Below are 15,794 nucleotides of genomic sequence, written 5' to 3'. Positions count from 1 at the left end.
TCTGGGGGTCGGCAGGCTGTATGCTACTGGGGGCTGGCAGGCTGTATACTACATGGGGGCTGGCAGGCTGTATACTACTGGGGTCTGCCAGGCTTGTATACTACTGGGGTCTGCCAGGCTGTATACTACTGGGGGCTGGCAGGCTGTATACTACATGGGGGCTGGCAGGCTGTATACTACATGGGGGCTGGCAGGCTGTATACTACTGGGGTCTGCCAGGCTGTATACTGCTGGGGTCTGCCAGGCTGTATACTACTGGGGGCTGGCAGGCTGTATACTACTGGGGGCTGGAAGGCTGTATACTACTGGGGGCTGGAAGGCTGTATACTACTAGGGGCTGAAAGGCTGAATACTACTGGGGGCTGGCAGGCTGAATACTACTGGGGGCTGGCAGGCTGTATACTACATGGGGGCTGGCAGGCTGTATACTACATGGGGGCTGGCAGGCTGCATACTACATGGGGGCTGGCAGGCTGCATACTACATGGGGGCTGGCAGGCTGCATACTACATGGGGGCTGGCAGGCTGCATACTACATGGGGGCTGGCAGGCTGCATACTACATGGGGGCTGGCAGGCTGCCTACTACATGGGGGCTGGCAGGCTGCCTACTACATGGGGGCTGGCAGGCTGCCTACTACATGGGGGCTGGCAGGCTGCCTACTACATGGGGGCTGGCAGGCTGCCTACTACATGGGGGCTGGCAGGCTGCCCACTACATGGGGGCTGGCAGGCTGCCCACTACATGGGGGCTGGCAGGCTGCCCACTACATGGGGGCTGGCAGGCTGCCCACTACATGGGGGCTGGCAGGCTGCCTACTACATGGGGGCTGGCAGGCTGCCTACTACATGGGGGCTGGCAGGCTGCCTACTACATGGGGGCTGGCAGGCTGCCTACTACATGGGGGCTAGCTGTATACTACTGGGGGCAGGCTGGCTGTATACTACTGGGGGCTTGCTGGCTATATACTGGGGGGAGGCTGTGACCAATGCATTTCCCACCCTCGGCTTATACTCGTGTCAATAGTTTTTCCCAGTTTTTGGTGGTAAAATTAGGGGTCTTGGCTTATACTTGGGTCGGCTTATACTCAAGTATATACAGTAAGTGGTTTTGCCATTCATAAACACATTACACGGAGCTTCCTGACCTGTCTAGGCAGGACTAATCAACCTTAGCTGGATGACTTATACACAGCAGCTGGGGTATGGTGCAGCGATTGATACCTTCTGCCTGTCAGGCACAACATAGTTATTACATCATTCTCTGAAGCAGTGCAAGAAGAGAAGCGCCAAGCCAAGCAAATGAGTGACATAGTCTCATTATCCTGAATTTAAAATTGTTTTTTCAGCAAAACCACTCAGTTTAGCTATGTTTCTGCATCAGTGTAGCTACAGCATTTCAAAGTATGTTTGGTTCATAATACATAGAATCAAATGGTAGATTTCCTTTGAAAGGAATCTTTCGGCTTAACAGAGATACACACAGAGGGGCAGATTTATCAAGCAGTCTGAAAGTCAGAATATTTCCAGTTGCCCATGGCAACCAATCACAGCTCAGCTTTCATTTCACCAGTGCTCATGAATATTTTAAAGGGGAGCTGTGATTGGTTGCCATGGGCAATTGGAAATATTCTGACTTTCAGACTGCTTGATAAATCAGCCCCACAGTGTTAGGTACCATCTTGTTTGCTGCAGGATTGTAAACAAAATGCATGGATATTCCAGGAATGTTGTTGGATTGGGAGCACTTTAGTGCCCTGATGTGTGAGATCTCTTCTTCACTGCTATAGCATAGGGAAGGGGTTGTTTTGCAGAACTGAGAATAAACTGTATCTTCTATACCATTGCTCAGAATCCAACTACAATTATGGCTACTAGAATACAGGAAGAAATAAAAAGTATCCTCCATTTTCAATCCCAACATTGGGGGGCATTTATCGGGCTTCTATGCCAGAAAATTGCCAGAGAAGGCCGGAAATAAACGAAATGCCTTTCAAACAGCCAAACATCGATTATTATCTCCTTTACACCAGCTTCACATCAAGGGGTGCTCTACGTAAACCTTGACCTATTATAGTTTTTACGCAAAACAATGCCAGCTAGTAGTATCCACTTTGGCTATATCTTTTAATGGTTTGATAATTATATCTTTACATGATAGTTTATCACTTCACCACTAAATTGTCTAAAGGCAAAATTTAACCCCCTTTACAGTACTCCATTAAAACATTGTGCATGTTAAAATAACATCACTATTACACTTATTTTCCTGTTGGTTATAGGCCTCCAGTGTTGTAGCTTACTGCCAGCAATTGTAATGTTTATGTACTAATGAATGAAGTCTTTCTAGGTCTTCCAATATGGGCAAAGTTATTTGTGAATATCAGAAAGTAGTAGGCACGGCTGATATATCAGCCATGGTACCTTTGAGATGCATGTAGGTTGGGGCTGTAATAAACCGATGATTTTAGTAGGCAGCACATTGACATACGTTTTCAGAAGATGTGTTGCAGAAATGTGTAATTGTTGAACGATTTGGATGTCTGTTCATGGTAATTTACAGTTTTACCACATCACACTTGTCATCTGTAGGCACCCTCTGGCTTGTTCTGTTTTTTATTTTACTTAACTTAATGTGTATTTGACAGAGGATTTTCTTCTTTCTTCAGGTATATGTACGGAGGGCATACATTGCCTATGAATTAAATAGTGTGCAGCACCGACAGCTAAAGGACAACACTTGTGTTGTTGAGTTTCAGTTTATGCTACCAACTTCCCATCCAAACAGGTTTGTGCTATTCCTTCCATATAGTTAAGAAACATAAGCAAACCTTTGTGATCCCCACCTATGACAAGTACGTGGGACTCACTCTCACTAATTGATAGAGCTGTAAGTCAAGCATTCATCCTTTGCTCCGTTCAATGATTGCCGAGCACGGCATCAATGGAACCACAGAAAAGTTATGCTTTTTATAAATGGCAGTATCCTGAAGTTCAATGCAGAAAGTGATTTTAAAAGGTAAATGTCATTATTTGGTTATTAAATGGTTCGTGTGACTTTTGCCTTCACTATTGGTGTATTCGTATGTATGCTTGTGTGTACAATATTTGTGTATGTATCTGAAGAAAAGACCAAAATTGTGCCCTTGGCTCACCTCTTACAGGAAATCCATAACATTATAGTCATAGGTATATATAGCTGTTAACTCCTAGAATACCAAAAGACAAGCAAGAACCATAGTTGCCATAAAATAATTATTTCATTTTTTTAAATTTTCAATTAATATGAAAATGCACATAAAATATGTAAGGACCAATGTATTACACAATTGTTTTGAGGGGATATCACAGACTATCCAAGCCAGACCCACACATGTTACACAGCTAATTATGTAAAGAAAATATAAAGTGGCTATGCAATCCAGTAACACTTTCGGGATATTTGATCAAAAACGGACACTACAATTATACCGTATTGAGCCCCTCACCAGTTACAACTGTAATAGTCCCAAGTACAGGAAATAGAAAGAGGCAAATAGATATATGAATAAATAAGTCAAAAATATATAACCTTATCCAACAAGACCATACCAATCCTTTAGTGGACCTAGGGGACTAGCCAGGTCCCTGATGACCCTGATGTGCATTTTGCATAAAAATGCTTTCTCAGGAGAATGTTAATGTGTGACATGCCTACAGTTTTAAATACCCCAGTCACATAATCATAACTGTGGTGTGTTTCCGGCACAGACACAATTATCCAAGCATGAGCCGTGCCCCACTTCTGGCCTGGCCCACTTTTTGCTCCTGTTAGAGCTATGGCTCTTCATGACATAGAGAAGTACAAGAAATTTTCAAAATTTCCTTCATAATTTTGATCAGGGGGTCTCAAACATGCACCCCAGACACAGTCCTCTTCTTCCTGCGGGGCATCAGGCACCGATTCAATATTACTATTAAAAATTGCATGTGCAAGGGCTTGACAGTAACTTTGTAGTAAATTTTGCGGTAGTAATTTTGCAACTGTTTATTATAAAAGCAATTGAATAAACAAATGTTTTAGCCCTTGAGGCCTCTTCTACACTTGCGAGTTTGATGCGATGAACTCACATCACATTCGCAACGCATGCTGCTAGGATGGCATGTCAGTTCAGCATGTCAGTTAAGTTCCGATTTGCGGCGTTCGGGTCGTGCGATCCGAGCAGCATGTGTTGCGACTTCATCACATCACACTCTCAAGTGTAGAAGGGGCCTAAGAGGGCTAAAGTAAAATTAAAACTTAAAAGAAGTAAAGATGTAGAGCAAACTTTTCCCTTTCCAGAGAATATATACTCAAATTTTAATAAAAGATCCTTTTTTCTATATAGTACAACCCTGTTTAGTTAGCTATGGTTAGCAGGGCTCGGGTTAGTGCTGTTGGGATAGCAGGGAAAGAATTAACAAGGTTAAGGTTAGTGGGATATGGTTAGCAAGTAAGCTGGGCTACGATAAGTGCACTTGGGATAATGTTAACAAGGTTAGGGTTAGTAGCAGTAGCAGGGCTAGGGTACGTGTTGTGGGCATAGCAGGGATAGGGTTAGGCCCCCTCATACTGTTATGGGCATTTTTTTTCTGTTTTTCCGTTTTGGGGCATCTTATAGCTCACAGTATGCCACAACCGGAGCATTATAGTAACAATCCAGGGTTGGATTTGTAACTTGACTTCTTTAATTTACTTTGTGATGTTACCTTCGTGAAATCTTTTGGTCATGGCCAAACATATCACTGATGCTGCATCATTATTATAAGGATGTGTGTATACGCTGTAAAACACAGCCTTTAACAAAATATGTTATAATCATGTACAATGCCAATCCAACACCATTTTCTAGGTTTAGAGACAGAGGATGCATGTACTTTAGCAAAGTGTCTTCTGCAGCTCCTCCTGCATTCTGCCTTCAGCTAACAGGCAGGAGGGGGGCTCACTTCAAAAAGTTATGTACTTGTCACAGTTGCTGTTCAATTACAAGGAGAATTTCCCCTTTAATATACTGTAAGGATTGTGAAACAAAACCGGAGTTATCCACTGTTAAAGTTACAAAATATTTTTATGGCAATTTTAACATATTGACCCCTTTGTGAACGATGGTCATTGGTGCCTGAATGTCCAGGTCAATTTTTGCAATTCTGCTGTGCACTTCTTTAAATGACGTTATCTTTGGAAACACTTTACATATCAAAAATGTTTTACTTTGGATAGGATAGTTTTATTAATTACATATGTTTTCTGCATAAAATTATCTGATAAATGACAACAAATGTAAAACTGAAGAAACTTTTAACAAAATATGTTATAAATATGTACAGCATCATTCCATCATCTTTTCCCCAGGTTCTTCTACAAATGCAGAGGGTGCATGTACAATTATGCAAATTGTAAGCTAATTCTTTCCTGTAGCTTAAATGGCAGTCTTGAAGGGGAAGAATCGGTACACTGTCATGATGTATATATTTGTGGTATCTGCATTGGTCATGTGCATATAGGATGTATATAGCCGTATGGCAGTTGTGAAGGCGTTAATGCATAGAGTTTGTTTTTTATTTGCCTATCATATAATATTTGCCCTTTTTTATTTAACTTTTACTGTGCCCTGGAAGTTATTAGCATTATTCCCCTGGATACCGGAATTATTGTTAGCATTTACACACTGGTCCAGTTACACTGTTTAATGCTGCTTACACACGTACATATGCCCTGCCCTAGGTGGGACCTGGGCATACCATACATTTGGCTGGAGAGGCGGAGCTTTGCTCAACCCTCCCCTCTCCATAGCAAGACGTGGTGCCGGGCCATATATGTGGCAAAAGATGAAGTATGCTCTACCTTTTTTTCCGGTGACTATGCTCACTATACTGTGCTATGCACAATGCACTTCTATGGTGGCCGTATGCTAGTTGCTGTTCGTACGGCTAGCATAGTGCCACCATATACATTATGCTGTGTTAGCTTTTTTTAGAAGATGAAATTACTACCTGGTATTCAGAAGTTAACAGACACTTGGATATGAGCGCCCAGCTGTTGCCACCATCTGGAAGCCGTTTATGCCAGCAACTATTACAGTGCCACACAGGGGATGCAAGATAGTATTCCTTGTGACTACTGTATGACAACATACTCGTGGCAATGCAGAGAACTGCAGTCAATTCTGAGGGGGAGAATGGTATATTTATAGGTGACCATCTTGAGACAAATAGACAATGACAAAAATCTAGATGGAAAATAACAATTGGGTCATTGGAAACTGGTAATGGAATATCAGAATATGGAATATGTTAGTGATATGCTAAACTCGTATATATTGGTGGTGTGGTGAAAAAAACCCTGTAAAATAAGTGTAAGGTAAATTGGTACTTTCCCTTCAAGACTGCACTTCATATACAAGGGCACTAGATGGCAGTGTTTAGCTGTCATTAAAGTATGATGGCAAATTCCCTATACTATTTTAAGTAGAACTGTCATTATTCAGTCTTCCACAGTCTAACCACTTTGGCTTGGTTTTCTTTACATAGCTATGCTATATATTATAACTATAATTTAATCTGCCTTTTGAGTAGTCACACAGTGCTAATACAATGTCGTGAATAACTGGCATAGGATATAGAAATGTGTGGCCGTAAAGAATTAATCTGGACTTGGTGGAATGTCTTGCTGTAATAAGAGGCTGTGACACACTAGAGAAAGGTTCAGTGTTACAGGTCATTTGATGGTTTACTTCCTTCAAGGTCATTCTCTTTCTATGTAAGGCTGATAGGTGGCTCCTACGTTTTATGTTCTGTGTCCACATTTTAATTGCAGATATTCAAGACCGAAAAAGAGAAGGAGTAAAATTAGTCCTTGTTGTTATCACTTTATGATCCACACCTGGTTTTGGCTTTAAAAATCCCAAGAAGAGAAAAAACATACTAACCATTCTAATGAAAATAAATGATGGGCCTCATGGTGTAAAATGCTTATTGGTGAATTTTGTGGTAGCGGCATACCTCTCAACCTCACAAGATTTTGGGGAGAAGGTAGCATCCCAAATTTAAACTTCCAACAGTGTTGAGTGCGGCTCTGAAGATGGCAGACATGATGATGTGATGTCATTAAAGGGGTATTCCCATCAGGGCATTTACATTTAATTAAATTAATTTGCCACATGTAAACATTTCTTCAATTGGATGTTATTAAAAAAATTGTTCCTGTGTGAAGATAATTTCTCATAAATTAAGTCATGTTGCTTCCTCGGATACGACCACCTCACATTTTGGCAGCAGTGGCCAGACATGCGTTATTGAGCCCTGCCTGAGCACCTGGATTCAGCATTCATTACCACAGGATGGCTGTGCGACATGAAGTAACTCCTCAGACATTTATGTTCAGAAACTTTTTGTTTCCTTGAGCAATCCCTCCAGCAGAGGTGGTCATATGCAAGGACACAGTCTTGTTTCTAAGGGACCATATTACTACATTTCCTTCACACAGGAACATTTTTTTAAATAATCGAATTGAAGAAATGTTTACATATGGCAGATTAATGGAACTGAATGTGAGTGCCCAGATGAGAATACCCCTTTAAGCCTGCATAAGAGCCACACAGCAAATAGGAGAGGTGCCGCTGGAAAACCAGGAGATATAAATATTAGGTGTATTTAAATTTTTATTCCCAGCAATATGGAGGGGAGAGGGCATTATAACATGTAGGGCCACTATAGGTGATTATATGGTATAGGGTCGACAAGGAGTATGGGTTACTGTGTGGCGGTATGGTTTGGGGTGGAAAAAAGTAGCCATACCGGCTACATGCATAAATCTATTTTTCCTCTACCTAAAGGTAAATCTACCATGATAATCCATTCTGATAAAGCAGGAGCACTTACTCTTAGATCCAGGCACTGTGACTGTGCCAATCTTCTTTTATGGTCAAACTGTGATTAAAATTGAAAACGGTTTTTAATAAAAATGAATAATTTACAAAAAAGTCCCCAAAACCCCAATTTTACATAAAAGATTCAAATAAAGTTGAATCCATAGCTGCGTCCATAGCAATCTGTACTATAATTCTGAAGCATTATTGGACCCGCAAAGTAAATGCCTGAAAAACCTTGTCAAAATATTACATAAAAGAAAAGATGGAGATTTTCTATAATACTGCTTTTATCTAGTAAAATTTTGTGTGTAAAAACAAAACTATGTAAATGAGGTATCGTCGTAACCTTAGTGACCAATAGAATAACAATTACTTAGAATTTTTTTTTCTCAGTACCATAAAACAGTACTGTAGTTAAAAGGGTTGGCCACTTAATGTTTTTTGAAATGTGTGTGTAAGCGTGTGGTGGGGGGCAGAATATTAGTTAATTTCCAAATGTATAGTTCTGCCCGCTTTCTTGATATGTAAATGAAGCTTTCTGTACCTTATTATCCAGACATTCCTGACCATAAAATGGCCGTAGATGGAGGGTCATGTGATCTCTAACTGTTAATGAGCAATTGCCCTCCCAAGACCTTAATCTTATACTCTATGTATGAATACTCTCATAAGCACCTGGCAGTGCGATTGCTCATGGTCAGAGATCACATGGCCCTCCATCTGCAGGCATCTTATGGACAGCAATGTCTGGCTGATGAGCTAAAAGACAGGAGGCTTCAATTTATATATCAAGAAACAAAGCAGAACTTTTAACGGAGGGTGGCTCCTTGTCTACATAGCTTCTTTTGGTGTCATTGCAATTTTTCTTGCTCCTTTGCTGATTTCAGCAGCAGGACCAGCTCTCCTGCTGTCAGCCATCGACCCTAGGGAAAGGTAGAAGTGGTTTATTTCTGCTTCAGCCTTTCTCCTTTCTGCACTGCATATAGAGCCAGTGACAGCGCCAGCTTTAGCACTAAACAGTGACCCGGTCTGCAAGTTTAAGCAGAATTTCCCCAGACATTTACCTACTCAGTGGATCGTTTCCCCCCTCTAACTTATTCTCTTCTAGATGCCTGAGTTACAGTGGAAGACTTGTGAAACAAACTTTTCATGAAAAAAATACTACAAACATTTTTAAGGTATTGCACAAAAAATGTTCTGGCTCTTAGTCCAATACATATGAATTTTCCCAAAAAATGCCTCGTTCATTAAAGCCCTTTAACGCATGGTCAGAAATTGGTTCACACATGTAAATTAATGAATTGCCTAATATCTTATCCCCCGTACTAACACACACATTACAGAAAAACACTTTAAGCTTCAAGGGAGTTTACATTCATGTTTGGTTGACTGTTACCTGGCCCCACTGTTCTTGTCTTGACACAGGACATGCCTACTGACAGACAAAGGGTCACTGCTCTGGCCCTTGTATTCTGAAACAGTTATTTCCTGGTTTTCCTGTGTCACTACCTATGATGCGCCGTTCTGAAAAATGATAACGCCTTAATGACTGATCGAGCTGTGATAAGAAGATTTCTGTTTATTCATTATGTTTTTGTTAAGAACTAAAGGAACCTTTGCATTTTCGCTTTCTTCTTTCATAAAATTTTACCTCATTTCCTATCAGCCTGAAATGATCATGTTCCTCAGAATGTTCTTTGCGTATTTCTCGCTAGGCTTATTCTACCAGTGGAGTTTTCTTCGCAGAGCAGCAGTCCATTAATTTTAGTACAGCGTTTTTTAGGATGGGGTAAGCTTGCAATGAATAAATGAGCTGCAGACACAAGGAAAGTAATCAGAATTGGAATAGGACACACAGCTGGGTCCATCTGCTCTCCTACTCTCTGCACACTTTAAAATAATGCAATCTTATTTTAATGCAATTTCTTCATAATGATCTTCTTTTTATTTTTTTATCTTCCCAGTTCCATTCAGCCATTCAGTTTCTTAGTGTTTTTTCTCTTGGGCAGTCTGCAGTGGACATTGCATGGAATGAATGTCAAATACATTTACCTTGGTTGCTGACCCAGAAAAACATGGGCATTTTAACTTAAAATCTAAAAGAAAAGAAAAACCAATTCATTTATGCAAATACACTAAATATAAAAAAATTTTAATACCAATTAACCAATTCATTTGAGACTGGCAAATAATGTCACCAGCTTGAACCAACTTCAGGCAATGTCACATGATTGTGTTGCCTATAAACTGACCAAAAGGCACGTGATTTGTTTTAGATTTCCATAGACTTTTATTGGAAGGCCTAAGCCACAAACACTTTCAGGAATAAAAACTGTGTTCTATAACCCCAACATGAATGCATGAAAAAACACATCCCTTTGCAGGGAACTGGTGAAATTAATATTTTAGTGTGCCATCCATTTAAAAAAACGGGTTGAGGAATACAAATAAACTGAGCCACAAAATTTTTCAGGAAATGGTGGACCTTAATAGTCCGTTGTTTAACCGTAGAAGAACTAAATTGCTGGCACCTTTCACATTAGCAGATTTAGGAGGACACTGGGCCCACTGAAAGTGTGATTAAAGAATTGGTGGGGTGCTCCAGGGGTGCCTCCACTTCAGCTCAGATCTCTCTCATTTATGCAATTTCTTGATGACTGGATGTATGCACATTTTGTGGATGTATACTTGTATATCTTTGTAGGAGATTTATTATGTTTTACAGGTTCTATGGTGTTAATGGGTTGGTGTACCCGTAATTGTTAGCATTCTCTAAAAAACTTGTTTGAAAATACTGAATAAAACTATTAATTAAAATAAATAAAAACGTGTATAACACAGAAACCTTTGCGTGCATATATCCTTATATTGTAAATTTCATGTTGTTTATTGTTCCCTAGAAATACACCACTGCAATTATTGATTTTTTTTTTTTGGCCAAAGGTATTTCAGCAAAATGAGAAGCCCTTCCTATATACAGACTGTCCCCCGACTGATCAGCTATAACCGTTATCAAAGATGTTTCTGCAATTAATCTTAATTGTACAAATATACAATTACATCTTGCATATAAATTCAGCGTAAGAACAAATCTACAGAACCTATCTTGTATGTAACCCAGGGACTGCCTGTATGTATGTAACAAAAAAAAAACTGGGTGAAACTACCCTTAATTATCTATTTGTTACAACCGAATTAGCAGATACATACATTGGATAAAGCTGTAATATACGTTAAGAGAGGCAGTTGGCTCCTCAATCCTCATGATATTATCTTAACCACAGATGGAGTGGAGTGTCTCTAAAATGCTGCATGCACACCATAGCTTCAATAACCAGATAATGTACCACAGTATTTTTAGGAGAAGAGAGGGATATCAATAAGATGCAAGAAATGGCCCAGTTCATTTCGGAAGTTGGTAGTCTTTTGGTGGGAATGCTGACCAAAACACTGACAGCATGGCGCTAACCCCGATGCACATTGTCAACAAATAAATGAGACAAATTACATAAGCCTTTGGCAATAGTGGATTTGTTAGTGAGGTGTAAAGGACGGTCCTCTCTGTCCCTGGATGGGCGAGTAATTGGGATTAAGAGTAGCGGTTGAATGTGGGAGATTGACATTTCTAACAGGCAGGAGGGGGCACGTCTGAACACCGCTGCAGCTACACAAGGTTGCCCAATGGATGTGTAAGTGCAGCTATAACTAAATAATCTGTGGAGAGGTAAGAAACTCAAAACTGTGATAGGAGGCTAGACTTTGCATAGCAATTGAGATTACTTATATTCTTGAGCAAAATGGAATATCCAAAAATGGGCCAGGCTCCAGGCCAGGAATGAAGAAAGAATGAAGAAGGAAGTCACGTCTAAATTGCGGCCTCTAGCAGAATGTGCGCTGGCAGCCAAGGAGTTTTGCTCAGCCATTGGGGAAGGGGGAGAGGGATAGTGAAGAAAGAATGCTCCCTGTGTGCCTCAGTCTAGGACTTCTAGAAAACGAGGTCTAAATTTGTCCACTACAATATTTAATTCCTGCCTAAAGTATCTTAAAAGCAATACCCTTTCAGAAACCGGTTTTTAGCAAGCAAAGGACTTTTTATGTTTCTCAGCCACTTTTTTTTTGTCCAAAAGGGATATAAGGATCTCAGTGAGCTATAATAGCATTTCTTCACATTAATCCCATCTTGTTATTGTACACTAAGACAAGCTTAGTAAAGTTATTACACAAGTTACAAACCTCTTCAGTGGGACAACAGATATAATTTTCTAGCTGCTGCAGCCACGGCTAAAGGGAGTTTTGGATCCTATTACGTGACATTAATAAAATGAACCTAATAACATATGCAGTAAGTGCCCCAGACACAACTCTCCACTACTGCTCCTCATGGCTAATATAAAAAAAAATGTCTAAAATTAAAAATTGTAGTAAACCAGGTATGCCTGGAATACTTTTAAAATGTTCTACACATTTAAAGACTCTCTTGAACCACAAGCTTCCACCACACTGCTACTAAATAAAAAAATATATCTAGAATACAAAGAAAAATCATACATATCATATCATAAAAGATATAATAAAACTCACTTTATTAAACCTTTTGGATGCATTCTTTTAAACAATCAAAATACATAGATTTAGATAACCCTTCATATTTATAACAGTCTAATTGAGCCATTTCTAATCCTATGGGACTGTTTCTGCTACTGGTAAAGCTGGGGTTAACTGTAATTTGCCCTCCATTGTACTGTCCTTGGTTGAACATGATGGAAATATGCTTTTTTTTTTTTGTCAAATATACAACAATGTAACCCTAAATTCTAAGCATCTTCTTGTACTGAATTTATAATGGTAACTAAAGAGATTTTATGGAAAAAAAGATAAAACTTGTATATACTGTGTATATATACTGTATATATAAACTGATATGTCTGTAGAAATAGATTAATCTTTATTCCACTGTGTTGTTTCAAGAGAACAAGCACGGTTCAAACACATGCCCCTTTTCTTTATTGGACTAGTCTTTAGGACCCATAAATTTGCTCCCTGCTGTGGATTCAACTGGCACAAATAAGAGGAAGTGTAAATGCTTGATCCATTGTTCAGCTGTCCCTTCTCGGCGTAGTCTGGATTTATTTTCACATATTGCTGATGATTGCTAAAATGTGTGTCTTTGTAAGCACAAAGGTCAGTCAATGTAGTGGAAAAATAGTGTTTTTTTTCCAAATGCTGCTTTTTTTCCAGGTTTTCACTCACTTCTTTATTTCGCAAGTTTGTTCAATCTTATTTCTTGCGTCTAGCTTGCATCAATCCCTTAATTATGCTTTTTAATTAATTGCCCAGACAATATTTCCGTATTTCTTTCATGTTTTCGTGTATGTTTTTTAAATTTCTTTTAATAGGGCCGTTTTCACTACATTATGTTGCATCAGTATTTGCTATCCATAACCATGCGTGGTCACATAACAAATAGATCAAAGTCTTTTTTTATGTATATATTACATAATACAAATGTTGGAATAGCCTCTATTTCACTAGCCTTAAAAATTTGTATATATAGTGATCAAAAGGTCTTGCAGTCCCCAAAATGGTAGCAACAAAAACAGCAGTTTGTTCACCGATCCTCACAGCGAAAAAAATTTGTACAAAAATTTTTTAAATGTAGTAAGAACATAATATACTTATGAACTTACTGTAACCTTCTGAAAGTGCTGAACTGTGAGGGTCCAGAATAGTATTTGTCCATAAATGAGCCATAACATCTTTAAAAATTGTGAATGAGAATTATTATGGATTTATTTTGTTATTTCAGATCTATTTGTATCCATTGGCTTCTCTGCAATTTGTATGTGTTTACTTATTTACTTATACATAAGGCGGAATCTACATCATTAACTTCTCAGCAAGCGAATGTGTTACTGGTGTACCTCTCCCTCTGATCTTCTCTACACCCCATTAGTTGCTGCTTTTTGTGCAAAAAAATGGATTTAGGATAATGCACAGTGAAGTGTAATCATTGTCTTCTGGTCTTGATTTTGCATATCTGTTTGGTTTTTGCCTCCTCCTCCTTCATGGTTAATAAATCATATTGATAATTCCTAAAATGAAGACTAATGAGAGAAATCATATTCTTTAGGTATTCACTGTTGAATTAACGATAAAAACAAAAGGATACCTTTGTACATCACACATGTCTATCAAATTTGTTTTACGGCTATCTATTTGTAAAGATAATAAGATGGCACTGCATTTTATAAGAATTAAGCCTTAAACAATTTAGCTAGTCTTAAGAAATTCATACTCACCTGCAAGACACTGGATGTTGAACCATCTTTTTATCACACCATAGTTGGAGCCAGTTCACTACAGTACTTGGTTTTTTGCATCAGTCAGGCCAGTTGCACACATACCAAGTGTAAAACTGTACGATTCGGGATGGGGGGTTGCTGGGGCTGGGTGTGATACATTTGGTTGAAGGTGCCCTGGTTTTTTTTGGTAAAGGGAAGGGCCTGGTATTCCCTGGGCAGTGGTGGTTAGAAAGTGGCCTGGGTTCCTGGGGCTGGGTGGTTTGGTGGAGATACTTTATTCCTGGGGTTGGATGGAGAGTGTTAGTTCATGAGTAAAGGGAAGGGTTGTTTTAGTGAAGTTGGGGTAAGTGACATATGGTAAATTTTGTAAATTTAGTAGGCAAAGGGTTAAGGTTAGTAGTGTATGGTAAGTGCCTTAGGGTTAGCAGGGTTAGGGTTAGTTAGGGCTATTTTGTTTCTCTTTTTCAGAACCAGGGAGGATCCAGGTACACTCCATCGATAAATGATCGGCTACTGGAGCAGTCGCAAATGATATTATTGGGCTGTGAAAGCCCCAAAACAGCTGCTATATTGTATCTGGCTGGTTATAGAAAATCATCACATCATGATTTTTAGAATCAATAATTGAGCAGAAGCAACATGAGGTCCCCTTCAATTTCTACCAGACCACCAGCCTAGCCCACAACATGCATGTATCTGTTAAAAAAGAAATGCAGGGTATTGAAAACATTTGGATTGGTTAGATGTGTGTGTGAGTGATTGAGGTGGTCTCTTGATTAGCTATCTATTTCATATCTATCTAACTTGCTTTTATCTTATAAGCAATCTTATATTCATCTAATGATTTATCTCATATTTCTTTTTCTGTGTGTCAATTATTATTAGCAGAATCTTCACAAGCTAAATGAAAGTGTAGCTAAGCCCTGTACCATGATAATCTAATCTGCTCACTACATCAGGAGACAGGAAGCTCACTTGCACAAGCAGAGCACAGAGAAATCAGGAATTGTCTGCTCAGCTGGTGCCCGCTCAGAGAGTGGAATCTTAGGCCCCATGCACACGAACGTGTGCCCGCAGTGTTACGATAGGGGCTGCAGCATGCATAGCACGCACACGTTCATGAGCATGACGCAGCAGCATGGTGGGCAGACATCGTCGCACGGGAGAGGAGGAGAGGCTGAGCGCTGCTCGCCCCCGCCCCTTCCCATACAAAATAGTAGTAGCACGCCGTAGATACAGCCAAAGATATAGTATGCACTATCTTTTTGCGGCTACAGCTCGTAACCGTACCGAGCCTGTGCATCATAACTGTGTATGAGAGACGTATTTATACACCGCCCTGATGGTTGTGTGCATGGTGCCTTACAGTGAGGAGTTGCCGCATTAATGGCAAAAGCAGCATACAAACCTGAGTAAAATTGCAAATTAGTTAAAAGTTATCTTTATTATGTTGGCATCACTAGGGGATAGAGATTTGAGTACTTTCTGTCATAAGCAAACCTTTTAAGGCTGCACTCACACTGCCATATGGGGGATGTATATAAGGCCGACGTATATACGGCATATATGTCCCCCACAGACGGCAATGGGCGAACATGGCCGTG

At 39.7% G+C, this 15,794-nt stretch overlaps 1 protein-coding gene across 3 annotated transcripts in view; it reads left to right on the top strand.

The window, feature by feature from the left end:
* The window catches only part of ACACA (acetyl-CoA carboxylase alpha), a 377,264-nt gene that overhangs the window by 148,294 nt on the left and 213,176 nt on the right, over positions 1-15,794 (top strand). For all 3 annotated transcript variants that reach the window (XM_072137153.1, XM_072137152.1, XM_072137154.1), the window contains exon 28: positions 2,669-2,787. In XM_072137153.1, coding sequence (XP_071993254.1) covers positions 2,669-2,787 — 119 coding nt within the window. The remainder of the gene's footprint in view (positions 1-2,668; positions 2,788-15,794) is intronic.

The sequence above is a fragment of the Engystomops pustulosus genome, chromosome 2 (assembly GCF_040894005.1).
Source record: "Engystomops pustulosus chromosome 2, aEngPut4.maternal, whole genome shotgun sequence".
NCBI classification, from domain to species: domain Eukaryota; kingdom Metazoa; phylum Chordata; class Amphibia; order Anura; family Leptodactylidae; genus Engystomops; species Engystomops pustulosus.
This window is presented reverse-complemented; position numbering and strand designations above follow the sequence as displayed.